We start from the raw sequence: 24,759 nt of genomic DNA on the forward strand, positions 1-24,759 counted from the left end.
GTCTACAGTACAAGAACTTTATAATTATTGCAAGAAACCATATAATTTATTTTATTGTTACTCTTGGTCGATTCATAACAATGCACAGTTGAATGTTGTCATCTGATATTGAATACTGAACATTGCAACATGTTATCTTCCCTATTATAAAATTTGATTATCGATTCTAAAAAGGAGTATTTTATCTGTTTTGGAATCTGTAAACGTGTACGGTAGTGACAGTTACCATTTTTTAAAAGAATTTAGTGGTCACAAACCTATGATTTGATCAAAGTTTCTACAAATCTGATAATGAAATACTGAGAATGTGGAGTGGCATACTTGAAACTCAAGCCAATGCTGCTCTTGGCATGAGCATCAATTATGCAAATCTAATTATTTCCTGGTTATCTTGGGATTGAAATACAGAATAGTATAACTGACCGAAACTCAAGCCAAGTGCTGCACTGCCACCCACATGAAAATGATGTATCTGTCAATAAATACCATATCGTATACCACAATTCTACTTGGGGAGTCTGGTGTGTGTGAATCAGCCTGGTAGGCAGATATCCTGATGGTTGATAAAGTATCACTACTAACAGATGATACAGTATTTCCTTTACATGCATCAACAGGCATTCAGTGGGCTATTCCAGTTGAAATTCATACCCCTATGGAAAACATAACCTTAATCTTCCCCACAGGGAGTGTGAATTTCAAATGGGTTTACCTAAATGGGTGATTCCATTTGAAATCTACACCCCCTGTGTGGGAGATTAAGGTCATGCCTTCCATAGGGGGTGTATGTAATTCAACCGGAACAGCCCATTTGAAGCCTGTAGAATAATAGTTGTTTTCCTCTAACTCCTGTGGCTTTTCACATCCAAATAACATGTAGTCTCAATGAAACATGAATGCACAATAGAAATCTAGTTTTTCACTGCATTTGGCAGATAAATCTTTCATCACTTCAAAATAAATCTGATAAACATCTTTTTAAACAATTGATCATATAACTAAAATCACATGCAATCATTCCTCACATAAATATTGACAATTGTTTTGCTAAAATGACAAATATAGCACTGTTTCAGTCTACAATGTAGCATTACCAACACTGAAATTATAAGCTTGGGCTTAGATATCTGCATTAAAATCCTTTAATACACTCTAGTACAGAATTGCTGAGATGGTATTACTGCAGATTCTTTTTGAAAAGATTGACGAGAATTAAGTTCAACACACACAACAAATTATTGACAATCTAACGAGTCCCCAAATTTTCTTTCAAGATTCCACAGCCTTGCTTACAAAATAAATCCCTGATGTCCACTTCCAGTAACACAATGCATATCGGTTTCCGCTACACTGATCCTGAATTAAAGAGGTTACACTAAGAGAGTTCAAACTATGTATAGCCCTGTGCGTAGTGCTATGGGAAATTTCCCATTCTGAATTGTCAAAATTAGGGACCATACTTTTCAGCACAGGGCCAAAATCAAAATCAAATGATGGGTGTTTTGAAGTGGAAGTATTACCACTAAAACGATAACACACAGATTACAAGCAATCACCAAAGAATCAAAGATTGCCAGATTTGAGTTAAAATAATATTGAGATTATTTTCCCTTCCATGTGAGATGTGTAAACATGGCAGAGTATGGATTCACTTAATCTAACCTCTTTGCCCTGAAGTTCTGAACCCAAATGTGTCATTCTGACAAAAGTCTGATGATTAATGTCAACACAGCAAAATACATCTGGAATATTGGTGAGGATATGGAGTCTTGCAGGTGGCTACTTTTGGGCTACTGTCTCGGAAAAATCAATTTCTGTAATATAAGGAAAGAAAATAAGAAAATTAAGCAAGCTGTCTGTTCAAAGTAATGGGTAGATGGGTTGCTATGTGTAGGGTTATTTGTTTGTTAAAACAGCCACTCGGTGCAGAGGCACCTTTGCTTCCCGATGGTACACAACTCCAATCCTGCTTTAGTTTGGATATATCTAGAGAATTTATTCGTTTACTGTATCAAAACTATAATTTAATTTAACTTACCATTAAATTTAACATCAGGAAATGCTGATAAATCGCCTCCGCCATACATCTTATTTAGTCTAGCTGATTCTGTCTCCAATTCTTTCTGGATGGTAGGGTCTGCATCTACCATTCCACCACCTGCAGCTCTGAAATAACAAAATCACATGATCGTTTCAGTTACCACCTGTACTTTTCAAGTTCTTTAAACTGCAAAGATGGCTTAAGGTTTATTCAATCAGGATGCTACAGTAGGACCGCCAAATACTAACACTACAGTTACTTTGCTGAAGTAACTTGGTGTCATTGGGCAGGATAAACCTATGTATTTGTGGCCTTTGAACTTGTTTTACAAAACTGCCTAGAGGTTGATAAAAAGCAAAATTATACTTTTATGCTACCCAAATTTGGTACACTCGCGAGAGCGCTTTCACCGGGTCAAACGGTTCAGATGCCAAGCGGGTCAAACCTTTACATTTGAAACATTGAAATGACTCCAGTACAAGCAGAATGACATTCAAAAGTACACTCACTGGCTTTTCTTTGCATATTCCCTGATTTTATCCACGTAAAGTTTCTGTATAGGATGGACATCTGATCCTTTGGCATAGAGGGCTGATGTAGCTGCAAGGTTCCGCCTCAGCACCAGACAGGTCACATTCTGAGCCTGGGGAGACAGCCTGAGAAGATGTTGCAACATGGTGAACCTGTCAAAGAAATAATCAGCAAAATCAGAACAACTATAAGTATAATTAATAGTTTGTGGGAGAGGGGAGGGAGTCAAATTTAGCTTCATCTTAAACAGAAGTCCCAAAATGCAGCACTTGCTTAGAACTACATGTATTTCAAAACACAAAGAGAGGGTCTCCTTTCCCTTTCATTCCAAGCTTTTTCACCAAGCGCTACCCCTGTCAAGGAGTGGAACCCACCGTATATTTTACTCAAATGTTACAAGTTTGAGGTCTGTAGCGCTTTCAGTAGGGGTAGGTTAAACAGCCTTTTAAAAAGGGCGATGTTTCAAATTTCTTAGGGAACCAGCTTATTTGATGCGGCATGATCTCCTGAGCAATTTGACACCTTTTTCATCCAAATCGACCAAAAAATGAGAAGGTGCCGGCCAAAACAAGTATTTGGACAGGGGGGGGGGTCTGTTGGGGGTCTTAAAATCAATATTTTCATCAATAATCATTATTTTATGCCTAATTCTGTTAAAGTTGGTGTTGGTTTGCAGGTAATTGATGTCTAGAATTCCATTTTTGAAAGTTGCATAAAAATTGGAGTTGTCGTTTTCTTTAAATGGCTGTTTTACATCCAAATAAGGATGTGAGGGCGCTTTGCATAAAACATGCACACGTTCTTTTCACATGAAATTTTTATGATGTCAGTATGAAGATAATCACATGTGGCACATCCTCAAGAAATTTGGGCATTATATTTCTTTTCGTTTGACCGTGGTACCATTTTTCGTATTCTCAGGAAGCCTTCCAGTGAAACGTACACATTTTAAAGTGCATTGACCCCTGTACAGTTGAATGGCAGCGTTTTATGAAATATTCAAATGGCTGCCAAAATCAAACCGTACAATGTAAATCGCTCAAATGTCTTGAGCAGGTACTACCTATGATTATCTTCATACATACACCATTGAAATTTCCGTTTTAAAGATCGTTTGCAAGTTAAATGTGAAGCGCCCTCATATCCTTATTTGGACGTAAAATGGCCATTTTAAGAAAAACGACAAGTCCAATTTTATGCAACTTTCAAAAATGGAATTCTAAACATCAATTACATACAAATCAATACCAACTTTCACAGAATCAGGCATATAATAATGATTGTTGATGAAAATATTGATTTTCAGACCCCCCAACCCAAATACTTGTTTTGGCGGCACCTTCTAATTTTTTTGGCGATTTGGATGAAAAAGGTGTCAAAATGCTCAGGAGATCATACTGCATCAAATAAGCTGGTTCCCTAAGAAATATGAAGCATCATCATTCTATAACCCACCACTACTTTCAGATTTTCTGTGGCAGCCATTTACAGTTGGGAGAGGGAGCAGGGTTTACTTGAATGCACAAATCACACATATTTGTGCATTCACAGTCCCACTTTGCAGATCCCTTCATATCCAAAGTGTACCACAATCTGAATTTTGATGATTTTTACAATCGTCTGGATGAGCAAATCCCTGAATGGGTCTTTACGTATGCCTGGACCAGTTAGCTGGTCAACCTGGTCCTATGTATGTATACTATACATTGTATAGTTTGCAGTGTAAAATATTGGACACACCATGCACCAGCCAAAACTGGGCAACCATGGGGTAAAAAGAGCCTTGATAGAAATATGTGTGATTTTATATTTAGTTCATCATGCATAGAATGCAGTACTGGACTCAAGAACTCGAGCTGTGATAGTTACGCATTCAATGCTAGAGTATGTTGCTATTGTTTTTCGGTCGGCCAGCGTTGCAATTTTTTACAATGGAGGTTATTTATTCTGTCAAAACAATGTTGAAATTTTGATGACAGTTATTTTGATGAGTAAACTGTATCTTGATTAAGATTGCCCACTTTGTACAGTCCAAAATTTTGTTGAAGTGCTATTTTAGCAACATTTTTAATGCTATCGCCCGTCGTGTTCGGCTGTGTTTACTTCTGAACTTCCATTGCTTTACACTATGTCATGCTTCAACGAATCAGACTAGATTTCAAATGCAATGGTCTCTAGGCTAGCCTCGAATGCAAGGGCTTAGGCAGGCAGCCAGCCGTGTAAGTGTTTTACACACCCAAATGTGCACTTCCAAGTTCCAAAACACTGCACAGGATTTCACAAACATAAATTATGCAAATGAAGCAGAAATTGGAACAGTGCCACTCATTAAATGACATCATAAGCGTCATCGATATCCTGGCTTTTCAATTCTGCCGATTGAGCTAGTCTCCAGTACAGGTTGCATTTTGCTCATTTTAAAAACTGTGGGGGGGGGGGTGGGGTGGCAAGAGAACTGTGAAAAAGACTACATATCAATCCATATCACGGCTTTCATAACCAAGATATCGTAAGTTTTCTACAGCGATTTTGTCCCAATTTGAGACCGCACGTCGGTAAAATTAACGTAAATCAATATGTACCCTATCCAAGATTTAGCAGATTTAGTGGATTTTCATATTTTTGTGAGGAAATGGAGTATTTTTTATTTGAAAGTTAGTGTTTCAAGCATTCATTTGGTGCCAAATTCGGCAAGGCACACGCAAATTTAAACAAGCACAGAGAGACAATAGGCCTATGCATGGCCGGATGCATGGACCAAATGGTTGAATTGTGGACGACGATAATTCAATGTGGTAAAACGTATTGTGTGCGCCATTCTGTACGTGTAAGCTCATTAGCTATGCAAATTTCAATGTGCGCATGCCCAGACTGCCGATCGAAATTATGTACAGTGTCAATGGAGCAGTTTTGTTAGTGATGTGGTCCCGGATGTGGTGTGGTGATAAGTAGTTGAATTTGCATGATTTGTACAGAAGTTTACTTGTGGTGCTTGTGTCGCGAAGCCATTAGGGCCGTGTGTTTTGAACTCGCCACCCTTAGCTAGGGGTGTCTACGTTTACACGTTTCACCGACCGTAAAATGCGCTATCCGTTTAGGAAAATCACTAACAGTTTAAACTTTAAATAAAACAAACAAAACCACTGGACCTACACCGTATTGCCTGTAATTAACGCCCCGGAGGCGTTGCATTTTTCCAAAAGGGGCATTTTTATTGGAAATTAATTGAAAAAAGTGAAAAAAATACTTTAAAATCGGGTTAAATTTCCTGATGGTGCTCCTGTAGAAAGGAGGGATTTACAAGTACACCTAATAATGGCAGCGCCCACAGAATAGTGTGATTAATGATATTTTTGTGGTAAATACAACAAATTTACACCTGTAAGTGCATCATCAAGCAATGATCTGGTGAAATTCTACCATAATTAGGCAATGAAATGGATGGAAGTTTGAGTCGTAGTAGGTTTTGTCCACATGCAATTGAATTTAGCGATCGTCAATGACATGACTGATGCAAGTTTTAAGCTTACTCAAAGTCAAAAATTTGGAAATGTTTTTTTGTCAATTTTTCATTGAAAAATTGGAGGGGGCGTTTATCAGAGGGGGATTGTTTATTACAGATAATACGGTAGGTCCAGTGGTTCTCCAAAGTTTTTTTTTTTAAAGATTTTTTTTACATACGTTTACACAGTTAACCGACCGGATTGTGGTCCGTTTAAACGGTTAGACAAATAACCATTAATTTACACCCCTACCCTTAGCGTTACATCACAAATATTATGAATTTTTACACCAATCAAGTTTCAAATTAGAATATCTCCACAACTATCAACCCTAAACTAGCGAAAGTATACATTTTTGGAAAGCTGAAGGCAAAAGCAATTTAAATATACACATTTCAACTCATTGTACAGGGTGACCTTGAAGTTAAACAGGGTGGAATAAATATTTCCAAATAAAAAATGGGTCACTTAAAAGGGTATTTCGTGATCCACAGCATCATGGCCCCACTTTTCTCAAAAAAAGTTGAGATTTTTATATCACTGGAAACCTCTGGCTACATAATGTTTATGTACACAAATAATTTCTTGCAGATTAATTCGTTTAGCAAAGATATCGTGAAATTTGAATTTTGTTCTGGTATACCAGAACGAAATTACAACACATTGTCTATGGAGCAGTGTAATACACATAATCATGTATAACTCCCAAGTTACGCAAAATCGGAATCAACTGAAATTTTGGGAACAAATCAAATAAAACTATTTTCCCAAAGATGTACAATTATGCTATATTCAGTTTTACAATCTAGACCCTCAGAGCAAAATCCTGTGCAAAAATCAGACAATTTGGTTATGTAGTTTAGGAAATACAGGCCTTTGAAGGTCATAATTGGCACATAATAGCGCCCTCAATGGTGAAAATCACACATATTTACCTTAAAAGTCCTGGCAAAAGAGTTATTTTTGTGATTTCAGCCATTTTAAAAATGCTGTAAAGAAGCAAATATAGCAATTTTGACCCTGGATTTTTAATATTTGCATAAATGAACATTAAATAAACAAAAACAATACATCTCATGCCTTCTTTGGCTTTATTCCCACAATTATCACTTCATGAATATGCAAATATATGACAAAATCAGGATTTTCCTAAAAATGGAGTAAAAATGGCCAATTTTGTGAATCTTTAAAAGGCTGTATCTTCGCAACGGATTGTCCGATTGAGTTGATTCAAAAGGTTTTTTGAATCATTTTGCAGAAGGAACAATCCTGACAGAAAAAGTAATTCCAGGGGTGGGTTTGAAATTTTCATGTGACCACCCTACTATGATAGGGTAAGTATTCGTCCGAGTATAGTCCCACGTCCGAGTATAATCCCACCCCCCATTTTTCGAAAAATTTCAGAAATTGTAAAAAAAAAAAAATAAATAAAAAAAAAAAATTTTTCTTTATTTAGAAGTTTTTTTTGGGTTTGGAGTGTACCTACAATCAAGTGCAAATTTGCTGGGACACTTTCATAGTTCAATGACCCTCCCCGCACCCCTTATTCAATGTTGTATACCAAACGCTTCATTTTTAAATGGCCTATATTTTTGCTCCAACATTGGTTGGTGGGGAGGAGGGATTCGAAATAGGTTGGAAACTATACAAATAAAATATCACATGGTGAACTTCATATGACTGGTTTTATTGAACAGAGGGCGCGAAATATGAACAAGTGTCCCAGGGAAATTTGCACTTGATTGTATTGAAGAAGACAAAAATAATCTATTACTTTCAGTAAAATTACCATAACTCATAAACGCGTTGCTTTCGATTGACATGATTTTTTCACTAATTTAAAACAAATAACATTGCACATTTTTTGGTTACTTTAATTGTCATTGTTTGTTAAACTAAATATTTGTAGGTATCAAAACGCTGTAATATATGCATTATTTAAGGCATATTTGACACATGATTGCTATTATAAGCGCATTATCTCAAAATTCACTTTTAAAACAATTTAAAACTAATCAAAATTAAATCATATTGGAAATATAGAGTACAATCAGTTAAAAATACCTACTGAAATAACAAAAAAAAAACATAAAACAAAACAATTGTTTCCCTTTAGTTCATTGGTAAATGTAAATGTAAATTGGCAACATAAAGGAAAAAGAAAAAAGAAAAAGAAAGAAAGAAAGAAAGAAAGAAAAGAAAGAAAAAGAAAGAAAGAAAGAAAGACAAAAAGAATAAAAAAGAAAGAAAGAAAAATAGCATTACATGGTTTGAACTCGAGATCTCGGGCGAGAAGCAAGGCCAGTAACTATATGCCACCGGGAGACTGATGACAATTGCACTCGATTTCAGCGTATTTAATCCTATCATTGCAATGCTACTGTATCGTGTTATCGAGCTTCGATCCAATGAAATCATTCATTAAAACTCATGTTTTGGTCGTATTCAGCATTTATCTAACGTATATTTTGAATATACACGGTCACATTATACATACCTTCCTAACTTTGATATGTTTATTGGTAATTATTCCTCCATTTAAGCCAAATGAGCACGGTCTACCATAATGTTAAATAAATATATATTACTTTTTAAGTTATATTATTCTGGTAGACCGTTATTGCGTCATTAATTCTTGTTATCCTTGTTATTAATTAATTCGCATGAATAACAACAGCTCTACCATAGTGTAGTGGTTTCCTTACTGGCTTCTGATCATGAGGGCTACGGTTCGAAGCTCATTGTCGCCGATATGTTTACTTTTAAATCCTGCTCTTTATCTCTTTTTTTATTTTGAATACCAATAATAAACACATTTAAAATGTGTAATTGTATATAATTGTATATACACTTTTTGGCATGACATTGTTACGTTGAATTAGCGTGTCTGTGATGGGTAGTTGAAGGCCTATATTAAAGAGTTTAACTTGCATTCCGATAATAGCATTTGAAATAGGGTAATGAGTTTGAAAGATCAATGATGAGACAAACATCATGATTATGTTCTATTTATTTCTATATTTTCTTAATTTCTTATTTGGTTTGCTTTTATTATGTTTGTAAATTCTTCCAAAGGAGAATTTATATGTCCACTCTAATATAAGCAATCAATGTGTCAAATATTCCTTGAAAAATGCATGCATTGCGGGTTTGATATTCAAAAAATGTTTATTTTAATACATTTTTAAAAATTGGCTAATCATGTAATGCATAATGAAATTATCTTGACATCACTGAAAAAAATATGCAAATCGAGCAACGCGTTCGAGAGTTATGGCGATTTTATTGATATTAATAGATTATTTTTCCGCATCCCCTATACACTCAAGTGCAAATTTGCTGGGACACTTTCATAGTTCAATGACCCTCCCGCCCCTTATTCAATGTTGTATACCAAACGCTTCATTTTTAAATGGCCTATATTTTTGCTCCAACATTGGTTGGTGGGGAGGAGGATTGAAATAGGTTGGAAACTATACAAATAAAATATCACATGGTGAACTTCATATGACCGGTTTTATTGAACAGAGGCGCGAAATATGAACAAGTGTCCCAGGGAAATTTGCACTTGATTGTAGACCTAGATGCTAGGATCATTCATGGTTGACCTAAAAAAAAATTTTTTTTTTTTTTTTTTGAAATTGAGTATAATCCCACCCCCAATTGTGAAAAATATTCACATAAAAAACGGGTGGGACTATACTCGGACCAATACGGTAATTAAAAATGTACAGCAACTTTTAGATTTTGAAGACATCCGCCTCAGTGACAGTGTTTAAGGCACTTGAAACTTGATTCTGAGTTTAGCGTCCACCGCCCGCGTTATGAAATTTGTGCTGCGTTTGAGATGTAAAATCTGAAAATAATTCATTATTTTGCAAATTACTACTAAAACCAGAAAGAAAATTTGTTCTGCAAAATTTTTAAACCCCTTTTTTTGTATAGAAAGCCTTGAGAACTTTTTTAGTGAAGCCATCTAAATATTTTAGCATTAAAAATATACAGGTTTTTGACCCTTGCTCTATCTAATTATTTCAATTATACCTTTGGGATGTAGACTAGAAGAGAACCTAGCCAAAATGTTTTTACCAGATGGACATTGTTGATGTTGTAAATAATAAAAGCACTAGTTTTGACAACTTGGTGCCAAAAATTTATTTCATAATGTTCTGCATGATTGTTATTTTTGTATAAATGAGTCAATCCTCCCCCCTCCCCCATTTCCCTCTATCCCCAAATGTATATATATATGGAGAGGTTAGTACAAATTGGAGTGAAGAAGAATGGCATGGTATACTTTGGAATACATTTAGTTTGTTTTAAAACTTGAAAAACAAAAAGCAAGATAAATTATTATACTTTTATAAATGTTTTAGGCCCATGAAAGTTAGTTCCGAGTTTATCGTCCCTTTTTTTCCCCAGGTTGGTGAGGTGACTTTTTCATTTTTCATTTTTCATTATTTCATCAGATTTCATTATTGACCCAAAATGCGTGTTGAATTAAAGCCACACTCATACATGTTATTTATAAACATGTTTTTTATATGGGTAGGGACTAAAAAAGTTAGAAAAGGGCCTCATTTTGCTTCCAAGTTATGAATTTATATGTTTTACAAACAATAAAATATGTTTCTAATGCTAAAACTGGTGAAAACACTGATACTTTGAAAATAATGAATTATTTTGGCATTTTTGAAAATTTGACGCGGGTGTTTTTGGTTACCAAAAAGTGACGCTGGCGGGGGACGATAAACTCGAATCGACTTTCTTGCGCCTTTATGTGTGTTTGTGACATTATATTGCGACTGGCGATACCCAATTAAAATGAACAAAAGCGCATTTAGCATCGGTAAAAGGCCGCTGATATGCAACCTTGAAAATAATGAATAATGAAATAGTTGCCTCATTATGAGCTGAAAAAAATGGGACGCTAAACTCAACATCAAGTTTCAATAGCCTAATGAAAACGGGTAGTTTTGTACCGGTACGTAAAAGTTTGTATTTTATAGACTAAACCAATCATAAAGTGTTCAAAATGATTAAAAACAATTAGCAGAATTAATAATCGTTCAAAAGAGCTCTTAACCATGTCTGTAGCCCATATGGATGCAAAGATATGATCAGTTGATTCAATGCGCAGACACACAAAATCTTTATTTCCCATAGACTTTGCACATACTGCCACCGCCGCAACAACAACCTCGGCCATTCTGAACTCAAACAACTATAACTCCACTATCTTAGCTGATAAACAATTCTCCTTTGGAGGTCTGTTAGGGCACTCAATTAGCTAAAAAATGACACCAAACACGCTACAATATCTTTTGTATTCAAGAGATATAACAATTTGAACGAGTCTCAATTTGAAAGGGTAACAAAACCACCTGGGTAGGGACAGGCACATCTGAGCGAGGGCGCTATTTAAATCTGTGCCATTTTGTGCCACTGAAAACACCATTTTTGGAGAAAATGATGAATAAAACCAAAATTAATCTGTTTCAGATGCTCTAGTTTGCATTGACAACAGATTCAATGCTTTAGGAAGCAGAATGCAACATTGACTTCACTTTTGAATATTTTTTTCTGTGAGATATGCCTTGGTGAAAATCACCGTTTTGGTCAAAAAAGAGGGTCAAGAAGGGGCATTTTGGGGAAAAAATTATATTTTGACCCAAAATTCATCTTCTGACAAAAGGGAAACATGGTTTGACAAAAACTTTCATCCTTTTCACATTTATAACAATTCCAGTTTACTTATTTGCTGGGAGAAAGCACTTTTTTGTTATCGCTTGGGAAAAATCATTGTTTTTGCCTAAAATGGGCCCTTTTTTACCACCTTAGTTAAAATTTGAATTTTCATACAAAATTTCACAGATGTGTTGAAAATGATAACATACATAAGGCCAAGTAAAATAACAAACATGTTTCACGTCCAGGTTTTTGAAAAAAAAAGGAGGAAGAGGGACTTTTTATTTTTATCGCAAAATCGGTGTAAATACCCATAATAAGAGCTGTTTTAGCGTATACAATAATGTCTGGTCTGAAAGTGGAAAAAGGAGGCCTCTTTTTATTTGTTGTTCTGAGAGATAGGCCCCCTCTAACTATCACAAAACCTTATAAAAGTGTTTCTTGTATATTAGCAAGGCTATAGAAAGCATCTCTACTTCCTAGACATATTTTGAAAAGTTATAACTGAATTTCAAAAAATAAAAATAAAATTGAAGAAACCTCAAAAAAGGAAGCGGGAGGGGACGTGAAACATGTTTATTTTTTTATTTGGCCTAATATTCAACAAAAATTAGATTAAATTATGCATTCGTCAATTGCAGTCCGGCTCCTGGGTACCGGGGCACTACGGGAAGTCGGCATCAACTCGCTTCGAAAAATCGAGTAACTGACGTCTTCCCGACGAAGTACCCCTTGAATACCCGCAATGCGGGGCAATATTTGATGACGAAGTTTCGACGAAGTCTCGGGCCCTATACCCCGGGGGAAATTGTGCGTGTCCTCGCCGACCTCCCGACGAAGTCCCGCCGACGTGTCAGTGAGTACCGTGCTAGATAGCGACTCCTCATCATCATTTTAGATAAAAGAGTTTCTGAGCTGTATTTGTTGTCAACGGCATGTGACAAACATCCATAACACGCTCTGTGTGTGCTTTGTGTATATTTATGTGTCACACGTTATATGAATATTTAATGAGATGGGATATCGGTTGAAATCCCACAAAAGTCCTAGAAAAAATATTTTTAGAAACCATGCAAATAAATTGCATGTACGATAGTTATTGTTCGTCGAACAGTTATTAGAATTGAAAATGATTTTTTTAAATGTGATTTTGGAAATTAATTTCAGCGAGAAAAATAACAAAAAAGGGCACAAAATGTGAATAGCAAAACAGCAGCGCCTGATACACGGATTTTCTTGAAGTAAAAGTTGTAGAATAAACCTGAGATGATTATCACAGCTTCAATAAACTATTCTGCTTTGTCATATTCGAATAGAAAGCTATAAAATGTTTAAACGATCAGGAGCCAGCAATATTTCGCTAGTTCCAAACAAGGTCAATCGGGAAAAGCGGAGCAATTTCGATCACGTGCAAATCGCGCTCTGATTGGCTAACATGCACGGGGAGTTCAGACACAGGTCAAAGGTTGCGTGACCACCAAAACTTTGTTTGTTGACAATAAGCCCAATCGGCATTAGAAGTTTGCAATGCATTGTGGGACAGTTTTTGCAGTTTTAGGACACTTTGTCCTTTGACCTATCGGGAAAATTGCTGTAATTATTAATAATTTATTTATTATTGTCATAAATCCATAATGTTATCATTAAAAATATTTAAATAATTAATTCATTTAATAATAATGTTTTTTAAGTTTGTTTTTATTCTAGTAACAAGTTTTAAATTATATTTTGTACGCACAAAACCCGAATTTTCCAGATAGGTCAAAGGGCAAAGTGTCCTAAAAAAACCGGAAGTTACAATAGCGATTTGGCTTATTTGTGTGGACACACCATGGTCGAATTAAGTTGAAAAAAGAGACTGGGTGGTAGGAAAATGAGCATCAAACCCCTTCTGCCCTCAATGTTTAATAATATTTGCGAATTCGCTATATAAATGTCAATAATTTCATTGTGCGACTACAACTTGTTTTAAGCATAAATGACGTAGTATGTGTATTGACATTGATTGATGTCCGATTGTGATAAAATGCATTGCCGATTTTATGAATACAATTGAATGTGATTGAGGACATGTTTGGGAAATCTTGCCTTAAACTTGTCTTAAATTAATCAAGTTCAATTTTTCAATTTTCTTGTTCGTTTGTTTTTTACACCTTTTGAAATTGAATTTCTAACATTATTTTATGTTTATATTATTAATTTTGCCTTCACATTTAATTTGCATTTTGCACTTGCTTGTTCAGAGTTTACTGATAGTGTTGGCGTATTATGGTCTTGTGCGACTGCCCGAAGAACTCTTGTAGTAGTTTTGACATTTTGAAGTCAAAACTGGACAACACAAACTTTGCCGCTAACACACTAACTTTAGGTCCGAAACTACTACTAAGCATTGAAGCAAATATCGGACTGGCAATTTATAAGAAGGAAGTAATGCTTTCCTTTTGCCGCATGACATATCCAAGAATATGTACCAGAAACTGAGTGTTCTCGTCAAGCTGAAGTCAATGCTTGTAGTAGTCGCAGATCATAAATACTGGCTCAGATTGTCTGCCGCTTTGATGGTGATTTTGAGTAACTCTGCAAGCCAAACTTTGCCATAAAAAAAATCTGACTGCGTCAAGCCAATTACCCAAATACAAATTGAACTCAACTTGGGAGTGCCGTTAGAACTTTGAAACAGTAAAATCGTTCACGGAGCAGCACTGCAAGCGGCAAACACTCAATGAAACCAGCATAAGGCTAAACAATGAAATGTTATGTCTCAGAGCTTTTTGCACATTCTTGTTTTTCCTAGCAGGCTCATATAGGTTTAAGTTTTTTAAAAGGAGAAAAAAAAATGGATTCGGCATTCAATTTTGAAATCGACATGTGCTTTGAGACATAACATTATTTTGTTAGTCTTGCTTCCCTCCTTTTCTTGTATAAATGCAAAACAAAATGTTTAAATTGTTGTCAAAGTTGTTTATTATGGACAATGACTTCTAAAATTTACAAAATAACAAACACTTGAGTACAGAATTTATAATTCAATTCAATTCAATTCAATTTATTCAGCAAATATAATATACAAAAATAATAAGACATATATTTAGATAAAATGTACATTTTCTTTGGCAGGAATGATATTTTCTTTTGTAAAAGCACACACAATTAATTAAAGTTAGAGTTGACAATATGTATACAATTCCTTTCGGTATCCTAAAATGGTCTTATGAATGAAACAAATAAAACACTTGATAACATAGATAGGGTTCATTAAATGTTTCACTTCATGATCTACAGCCTCATCTCCCACTCTTTTGCAAATTTGGATCGTTTAACAATATCTATCACAAATCTGAAAAGCAGAGCTCGAAGCATAAAACTTGGCCAGATTTACGTTTTGGTCCCCGGTTTTTATAGTTTACGGAAAAAATCGTATTGAAACATAGATGTCTGTAAAAATTGGGTCCACGCACGGGACCATCGAAATCTGTCCAAGTTTCGTCTTGCGGCCTCTGGAGACGAGCGTCTTCCTCTTTCCAATCATCTATAAATTATATAGAAACACCGCCCTGAGAGTTTCTACACATTTTATGAATGAACAGAACTTGCTCCTCCCATTTTCAGCGAACTTCGTTTGGTACTGTCGAAGCAGTGAATCGGACCTACTTTTTTTCGCCGATTGAGTGATCGGCCGCTCTTGTAGCATTTCCCTGAAGCCGAGATGGATTGACAGTATCAGGGGTTGCCTACTTTGATAAGAAAGGGCTTACACTTTTACTACGTCATCAAGGTTTGATGTTCAGTACTATGAAATCCAAATGACAGATTGAAAAAAATCGCCAATTTTGAATATAAATTCCATTACTTTGGATTATTCAAGTGAGTATATTTCAAACTGATATATCACGCATATTTATATATTAAAAGGACAAGTTCATTGAGTAAATAAAAGAATAAAGCGAACTTTTTCGCAAGTTTCCATCTTCACGAATCACGGCACTATTTTCAGCAGCACATTGCCTACATAGAATGGTGTATGGTCGTCGGTCATCATGACGTTAAAAAAAAATCATTTATACCACAGCAACGAAATTTTTGCCGATTACGAGTCTCTGCCGAAGTACCCGACAAGTTCCCGGGCCCCACCCGGCTCCTCCGACTCCAATGACGAGTACTGAAATCTTCCCGGCTAAGCGGGCGGAAATTGCTGACGAGTTCCCGCCATGTCCCGGCTAGGTCCCGTAGTGCCCCGGGTACCCAGGAGCCGGGACTGCAATTGACGAATGCATTACAGTGAAAACAAAAAATTGACAGGGGGGCACAAAAATTATCAAGTGACAGTCCCCCCATGCACTCCTATGGTAAGTCTCATCATAACTTCACTTAGCAATACAGTAGAAGATTGGTTTTGGTGTCAAATTGTTTCTGAGAAGTTCTCTCTTCCAATAAACAACAATTCATGTTAATAGAATTAATTTGACATTTTTATGCCTGTACTGTACTGTAGCTGTACCCGGGAGCTGTACGTCCCTAACGTCCTGGGATGGCGAGTTCAAAACGTGTGGCCTTGCCCTTAGCGTTCAGACACAGTGTTCCAGTTTGGCCAAGAAATACTTGTTTTACCTGTAGGCTAAATTATAATAAAAAGTGCTTGCTGCAAAAAGTGCAATCATAAAAATGTTAAAAACATGCATCATGAAATCATGATCATGATTCATGCATGTGCATATGCACGATTTCCGAATTTGGCTACTTCACTAAAATTTATCGATCATGTTTTTCCGAAAATTGTATTTTTACACAAAAACCTCAGAAGTTTGAAAAATGTTGCACCCTGTACAAATACATGAACTACCAGTTCCCTTGAAAATGTACATAGATTATATAAACTATTATCTCAATACCCAAATTTTACCTCTTTTTGACACCTACTCGACACACAAACACACAAAATTGTAGCGAAGTCCGGTGTGTGACAGCGCCCTCACATGTTCATGACCGAAAAAGTAAATTTGACCCGGAAATACTTCTTTATTTTGTTTTCATGAGATTCCGCGCCAAAAGACGAGTGACCAGCTGATTCAATGTACAACATCCACACTGCACAGTACCTTATGATTTGATCATCTGATTGTAATTTGCTGCTGTCATTTTTGATGTGATCTTTACAAAATGGTGCTTCAAAATAGTGGTCGGTATAAGGCCGATCGGACCGAGGAGACAGATTTCAAAGGGGGAAGGTAAGCGCGAAATTATTTATTGTTCATTCGATCCATTCAAATTTTTGGCTTAGCCTACTAAGTCTAAGCAAGCATGTAATTGTAATTGTATTAAAGTTGCAATACAACGTCAACTCAACATGATCACAATGTCATGTCATGATCAATATCATGATTGTGAATTGATCGAAAAATCTATCTTTTATGCACGACGACACGATACGGAGTTACTGCATGACTGTGTTAGGCATGTTCATAAAATTTTGAAATTTAATAAATTCATCTAAAATTGCTTTCATTAAAAAGAGAATCATTTAACTTAAAAAATGAGGGGTCAATCATGTATGTAGGCCTATAATTGGCAATGTTATGAGGAAAAGTATGCTCGCCTGAATGTCCCAAAATCATGAAATGGGCCAAATTGTGTGTCCCAGCATTATCAATGGCTTCCTATCATGTCATAAACATGGGTGTGTGTATTTTATGGCTAAATTTTTGAGCACGAAGGGCCATTTTACAAAACTTTCGCAAATGTTTCATGAAATGTGGCTTTCATTACTTGATAGTATCAAATATTATTCAAATGCAGATTTTCTAAAAATCATGCTAGGTTGGAGTTTTAAGGGTCAAAATCCAAATTTTTTTCATTTTCCTATTGGATTACACAGTTAAGACAGGATCTTGGATCACAAGTAAGCTTAATGAAGCCCGCCCTCACATGTTCAAAATGTGATCATGTCTAACTGTGTGCATTCATGCATTGATTGGCATTGTCATGATGATTGTTGATTGTGAATGTTGATAAAGTAAAGCTTACAGTGTTAAAACTTCATCATGGTCATGATGACAATGTGAATGTCGACGATTCGACGAACCGTGAGCATGGTGAGTGTCATGCAATGCCAATGCATGAATGATAAACATGATAAATAAATTATAGACCACCCGGCCCGGGGGTGCATGTCACTCGCAGTCGCATACCACTTGTATGCATGCTCGTTCCCCAAAAAACGTCGAAAAATGGTCAATTTTTGACCTTGTGGCGGCGTCAATGTTTAACACGTTTTTAGAAAAAAGGGTGCTTTTCAGGTAAAGTTTTGACGTTTATTTAGGGTATCTTTTTTCAACTTCAATGGATTTGTTTTATAGTTTACGCCATTAGGTCCATTTTAGTTTCTTACGCCAAATTACGCGGGGTAAGATTTATATAGCCTTACGTGAATAAGGGGTGAAATTTTTCTACACTGATTTACGCCATGGGGTCCATTTTTGAGGTGCTGGGACGAGCATGCATACCACTTTGGTATGCGAGTGAACACCCGGGCCCCCGAGACTCACGCGAGAGAATAACTTAAGGTTAAAATTACGAATTTATGAATTAAACTTTCGGTTTCGCATCAAGCATGTCATGCATGTCAAGGTTAAACATGTTTTTATCAATACAACCATACCTTTTATTTCATCGAGCTCGAGCTAGCTTCATTTTGTTCCAAAATCCATGTTTTAATCGCAATTTTGGACGTAAAAGAGCTGATTGCAAAACCGGTGTGAGCGCCGGTGATGCGTACTCCAACACTTCGGCTTCGTGTCATGCGTGTAGCACAAGCCATCAGTGCAAAGCTTATGTACGCTCGTTTTGACGATGATTTACGTTCGCGTATCATCAAGCATTTTCAAGCGCATTTGACAGATTTTACAGAGATCCCTCATTTCACAAATTCTTTGTCACTTTCCACTGATCTGATCATCTTTTTTAAATATTAAATGTGACGGAAGTGATGCTGATTTTACGACGGTATGTTTTTTGCTTTTCAAAAAAAAATTAATTGTTTTTTGAGACAAACTTCCTAGCAGTAGCAGAATATCCGTTTTCACTCGTTTTCAAAAAGTTGTTTTTAAAACCTTGTTTTTTACCCCATAATTTCCCTCATTTATACCGTACATTAAACCTTGGCTTCAACTTGTTTGATATTACTGTTTAACCTTGCAATAGCGAATGCGTATCATGACGTCAGTATCAAGCTGCTCATATTCATGAACCCGATCATGTGGTCTCAATAGGTAGATCGGATTGGTTGGAATCGACGCTATGTGGTTGACCTTACAGGGGCCGGGGTACAGGGGTCAGAGATACATGTATGCATTCATGTTTTTCATGACATTCAATGGCAGCTACTCACTTGATGTACCGCAGTCTTTCCATCTGTATCACTTCCCTGGTCTTAGTGCCAATGACACACATTTGATGGTTGCAGTCATCAGCTGAAAGAAACTAACTTTTGATATTTATTTCTTCTTTTCTCTCTTTCATGATCAGACCGGATGATTCATCTGAAGCCCGTTTGCAGAGAGCGGTAATAAGTGATGAGTTGGATTCCAGATTTGGGTTTGATAGATACAAGGAGCCAGCAGAGAGAGTAGGATGGTTGATTAACATGCATCCAGTAAGTAAACAATTTACTGAATAATGGTATAATATATGATGAAGTTTGGTAACGGGGTACGCATCCTGCACAATAACATACAATAAACACAATATGGGAAACGATTGCTAGCTACAAGAGGAAACTGAATATTATTTACTTTAATGACCAACCTAAAGTGTTACAATTATAGTACAAGAAAACAAACACAAATCCTGACCGGCAAAACCCAACGTTTAACAGTGGGAGCTGGTAGCCTAATGGATACGGCATCCATCCCATCCCACACCGGCAGCTGGCATGTTCCCTTTTTTTTTCAAGATGGAAGCAGCCATGTCTCGAAACTACCAACTTACGACTTTATGCTCATTTTGTGGTAGCAGGTCACACTTGGCACCTATCCTTGTTACAAAATTGATGCAAAAATTTGATTTTTGATGATGTTTTAGATTTTCTGAGTGAATGACTGATAGCAAGTACATGTATTAAAACTTGTTTCTTGTAGGCTGACATTTTGGATGAAAACAAGAAATTAATCAGCGCTGTAGACTACTACTTTGTACAGGATGATGGCAGTAGATTCAAGGTTAGTATCTATAATCAATTAATCATTCATTTCGAGGAGTAATTCTATTTCTATTCAATCACTTGTTGCCCGTAACCGGGTGGTTCTTATTTTCCAAATGTTGAAAATACCATGCTCGATTAGAACTGTTCAGTTTGATAAAAAACTTACCTGTAAAATTTTCAGAAATATTGAACAATATTTTATTCCGGTAGCCCAAGAGCCTCCAATGTGGGCAGAAATTTTGGTTGTTGGACATTATGGAGCATTTTAGGGTGGGGGGGGGGGGATATTTTCAAAATAAGTGTCTCTAATTGTATACTTAATCTGTGGGGTTATTCTGTGCAAAAAATACTTATGTCTCAAAGTCCATAGCAGTTTCACAAATGAAAGCGGAATGCCTTTTTGAATTTTTTAAAAACTTTTTAATTAAGATATCATTTTTGAGCGAGTACACAGCATAAGATTGTGGTTGATTTACACAATTGAAGTTCAAATATCAATTGTTTTATATCTGTACAATGGGAGTATCCACTCAAGTAACTTTTCTTCGAAATTGGTCTCAGAATTTCATGATTTTACGGCAAAAAACGAAAAAGAAAAAAAACTGTTTAGGAGTGTAATTGTGTATATTCTGAATGTGCTCTCATTGCAGTTGTACTTTATCATACATTGGGCCCGGTACCCCAGGTCAACATAAAAAGTGGTAACCATGTGTGTTCTTCCTTTTTCAAAACCCCCCTTTTCACTGATTTTTCATTGATTTTACCCCCCTTTTTTGCCAAATCACTGACAAAATCAGGGTAAAAAATACCCCTTTTCAAGGTTTTCAATGAGAAGATTTCCAGACACCCCTTTTCAATGACTCCAAATATTTTAATATATTAAGTACAAAATGTGCAAGTATGAACATTACTTTGTGTCTGTTGTACTCCCAGATGATCCTGTGTTATTAACTGGGGTAATTACAATGCCTGTATACTGATTTTAATTGAAAATGAACCAAAGAGGAACAATCCCTCGAAGTTTTGTGTACAGAGTGTCGTGGGTGGAGTGTTTCTTTAAAACTGAGCTTGAAATTTTCGAAAAAAACTCACGGATTGCATGATAGGTTCCAAATTCGGCAGCTTTGTTAGTTTGACACATGTCAAATGCCCCGGTAAGCTTACTTTGATTTATTTACTTCACGAACGAACCGGCGCACACCAAACTTCAAGTGCAACAGGGGAAGAGAAACAACGATACAAAATAAAACTTACATGCATCAGAATTGAACAGAATTAAAACCAAGGAAAAATATCACTTTCGGTCGGTCGTAGAATTCGCTCCAATCACTGCCAATGTTTCCCGCAATGTTTTCAATTCACCACATGGAAAAGTGTATACGGCAGCCAAAAGCGGTTACATCTGACACCATCGATGTTAGCGTCGCTCATACAGCTCTCTTCAAAACGTGCGGGAGCATACGTGCAACACCCACTAGACAACTATACCGGGAAACCGCCGTGCCAATAGTAAAAAGCTGCCTTCTGGCGCTCTCGCTGTGACGATTGAGGCGGAATCAATGAAATGCCAGAGGATGGAGGCTGAAGACTCGGGCTGAAGACATCGATCGAACGAACCTGTGAAATACCCTTTTTTTAAAATTTCGCGGAGACAATGCTCAGAATACCCCCTTTTTTCGCTTTTTCGCGGTCCGCGATTTCAGTCAACAAAATACCCCTTTTCCGCGAAATTTAGAACACACATGGTTACCACTTTTTATGTTGACCTGGGGTACCGGGACATTGGGCTATTCCAATTGAAATCCACATACCCCCTATGGAAGACACAGTCTAAATCTCCCATACAAGGGGGGGGGGTGTAGATTTCAAATGGAGTCACCCATTCAGGTAAACCTTAAATTCACACCACCTGTGTGGAAGGTTAAGGTTCAGTGGTGTATGGATTTTTAGCCTAATGCAAATTTTATACAGTAATGTAGTTTCTTGAGGAATACAAAATATAATTTGATCACAGAGGATAGGTACATCATGAAGTCCTCATGCTGCATAATATGCCCTTCGAAATCTGTCAATCAAGATGCACCTTGTTTGTTTCGGACATTTAGGCTCTGACCATGATGTTTATAGTATTTTGACTACTTACAAAAGATGCATGTTTTATTAACCTTCAGGTGTCTCTACCATTCAAACCATATTTCTACCTGGCAACAAAGACAGATTGTGAGAGAGAAGTGTCTGCATTCTTGACTCGTAAATTTTCTGGGACTATGGCATCTATTGAGACTGTAGCAAAAGAAGACTTGGATTTGGTAAGTATTCACTTCATCGTCAGAGAGTGTTACCATGTACTCAAGCTTGTATCAGTAATCTTGAAACTGTTACCTGCATGCCATAACAACATTATCAAGAAACTCTGTGTATCTTTTTATAGTATTGATTATTGCTAGCGCTGGTCTGCTATTTTTTATGCATATATGTTAACAGGGTTGCAACTAGGATATTTTTAGTGCTGGGTTGCATTTGATGAAAATCTTGCATATTTGGCAATATTTTGCTTAAATGGACCAAATTCTTAACTAATTCAATAAAATTATGCAATTTTGGCCTCTGAGGGGTGGGCTCCAGTGCTGAAATTGAAGTTATAAGAGTTATAATAGTGTAAAGTGCATTGAAGAATTTGTAATTCACAATGCACTATATGTAAATGCTGTTTCATTATTATTACTATTAAATTGGTCAAGGTAAGGCCCAGTTCAAAAATAATCTCTCCTCATCATGTTAACCATTTTGCAACGTTGCTGATAAATTCTTAATTTTGCACTCAATTTGAACTGTTTTCACAGCCCAATCATCTTGTCGGCTTGAAGAGAAAGTACCTTAAGTTGTCATTTAACAGTGAGAAGGATTTGATGAAAGCTAAACGAGATGTGATGCCATCCATCAGGAAGAACAAAGAACGCGAGAAATCTAATGATGCCTATACATCTATGCTTACCAGGTAAAGGATTTTTTTCTGATCATTAGATCATTATGACATTAAATTTGGGCTAATATAGTTGAAACCCACACACACCCTATGGAAGGGGTGTATGGATTTCAACTGGAATATCCCAATGAAATGTTAAATTCAAGGAGAGGGGTGAGTAATATATAGGGACTGCCATTTGAGGAGAGCGAGAGCAATTGCTCTCTAAGTACTGCTCTCCTTAAATCTGATCTAGGAGAGTGATTTTTAGCTCTCCTTAGTTGACCACTCTCTCCTTACATTTTATTGCAAATGCTCTAAACAGCTCTCCTTGAAGTGTCCAGAAGAGCTATTTAATGCTCTCCTGCAAATTCCAAAAGACTGTCCCTGATATAGAAAAAGAAGAATAACCGTATTCATTCCATCAACCGCCCAGGGCGCTTAACAAAATCATTGTGGGTGGTTCACTTTTTTTTATATATTGTTGAGGCCAACAAGATGTAAAAAAGGCCCAAAATATTCATCTATCATTATCAGTGTGTCATATGTTTCAGACGATGATTCAGATTTACATGGGCAGTAAATATTACCAGTTTGCGTGTTATAAAGTCACTCACTGGGTGGGCATTTATAGGGCTTGGGCGGTTAATGGAATGAATATGGTACCTGTGTAAGATGACAGCCACATGCCAGAACTGACAGTTTTAAATTCACAGTTTTTAATAGATTTCCTGTTTATTTTGACAATTTACCCTCTTATGTCAAGGACCAACTCTTGATGAGTCTTCCTAGTTTTTTACAAGGTACAAAAAAACATTTAAATGAAATCAGCTGGCAGGTCCAGAACTAATCCTGATATAAAGTCAACTTTCTGATATAAATTGCAAATCAGAATAAAAGGCATGCATGCTTAAAACCTTAACATATCAATTTTAAAATATGAAATTGGTTAATGTTTTTTAAAACCTGATTTTTTGGCATATTTGTGATGTTTACACTTGTCCCAACTTAGATGTAAATGGAACAGCCAAATTTGTTGGTGTTAGTCAGGACATAATGTCATATTCAGACATTAAGCCCCCCCCCCCTCACAGAACTCAACATTAAACAGCAAAATAGCTAGTGGTGTTTCATTCACTAAACCTTGTTATTTCGGTTGAAAAAATCTGGCAAATATTTGATCTGAATTTCTAAAAATGTTCAGTCAAAATCACCAAATTTTGGGCAAAAATGGCTGGCTTTAAATGATTAACAAAATAAAAATGTCCCAAAATGCAAAATCTGGGTCGGTCATGTTGTTAAAACAGGGTTTTTTTGTCGTCTTATATAGAAATCCTCTTAATGTTTTGTATGTTATGTTTCTTATCCAAACTTTGTAGTCATTTTGGTGGTGAAAATCAAGGTGCCTCATCTGCATCGACCTCTAAGAAGCTGTCTGACCAGATGGACAATATCTTGGACATCAGGGAACATGATGTACCTTATCATGTCAGAGTAGCCATTGATGAAAAGATACATGTGGTAAGACCAAAGGGAAACAAGTTTCTCTCACTCTCAGAAACATGTGCTACATCTTTTTTTTAGCACAAGCTGTTTTGTGGAGCTATATGGCAAAACTGATTTTACATAGCTAATTAATGTTACAATTTAAAGTAAAAGGCTTCAAGGATTGATAAGAGAGGGGGAGGAAAGAGCGGGAAGGAATGGGGAGATGAAGGCAGGGAGAAGAGAGAGAGTTAACAAGGGTGTAATTCTTCAGGATTTATCCAGATTTCTTGGATTTTTTGTGGCCAAAATTAACAAAATTTTATTGATTTTCAGCCCGTTTGGGGGG

The 24,759-nt window shown here is 36.4% G+C and overlaps 2 protein-coding genes across 2 annotated transcripts in view; one reads left to right on the forward strand and one right to left on the reverse strand.

Moving 5' to 3' along the window:
- Nucleotides 1-847: 847 nt before the first annotated feature.
- LOC140169993 (ATP synthase-coupling factor 6, mitochondrial-like) lies at nucleotides 848-16,750 on the reverse strand. Its single transcript, XM_072193307.1, has 4 exons — nucleotides 16,664-16,750; nucleotides 2,551-2,724; nucleotides 2,039-2,166; nucleotides 848-1,814 (listed from the first exon to the last, which is right to left on the reverse strand). Exons 2-4 carry the CDS (start codon nucleotides 2,715-2,717, stop codon nucleotides 1,780-1,782), a joined length of 330 nt encoding a protein of 109 aa, XP_072049408.1. The 5' UTR covers nucleotides 2,718-2,724; nucleotides 16,664-16,750; the 3' UTR covers nucleotides 848-1,779.
- Nucleotides 16,751-16,803: 53 nt separating this feature from the next.
- Nucleotides 16,804-24,759, forward strand: part of LOC140169995 (DNA polymerase epsilon catalytic subunit A-like) — a 51,624-nt gene continuing 43,668 nt past the window's right edge. Inside the window, 6 exon segments of the mRNA XM_072193308.1 lie at nucleotides 16,804-16,988; nucleotides 19,285-19,411; nucleotides 19,896-19,976; nucleotides 22,132-22,269; nucleotides 22,804-22,958; nucleotides 24,305-24,446. Coding sequence (XP_072049409.1) covers nucleotides 16,921-16,988; nucleotides 19,285-19,411; nucleotides 19,896-19,976; nucleotides 22,132-22,269; nucleotides 22,804-22,958; nucleotides 24,305-24,446 — 711 coding nt within the window. The 5' untranslated portion in view covers nucleotides 16,804-16,920.

This window comes from Amphiura filiformis, chromosome 14 (assembly GCF_039555335.1).
Source record: "Amphiura filiformis chromosome 14, Afil_fr2py, whole genome shotgun sequence".
Classification (NCBI taxonomy): domain Eukaryota; kingdom Metazoa; phylum Echinodermata; class Ophiuroidea; order Amphilepidida; family Amphiuridae; genus Amphiura; species Amphiura filiformis.

Excerpts from the sequence above, each read along its gene's own strand:
- LOC140169993 (XM_072193307.1), bottom strand. The coding sequence starts at position 2,717 with ATGTTGCAACATCTTCTCAGGCTGTCTCCCCAGGCTCAGAATGTGACC. Across the intron at positions 2,167-2,550 it reads GAATATGCAAAGAAAAGCCA|AGCTGCAGGTGGTGGAATGG; the intron begins GTGAGTGTACTT and ends TTGTTATTTCAG. Across the intron at positions 1,815-2,038 it reads TCCTGATGTTAAATTTAATG|AAATTGATTTTTCCGAGACA; the intron begins GTAAGTTAAATT and ends CTTATATTACAG.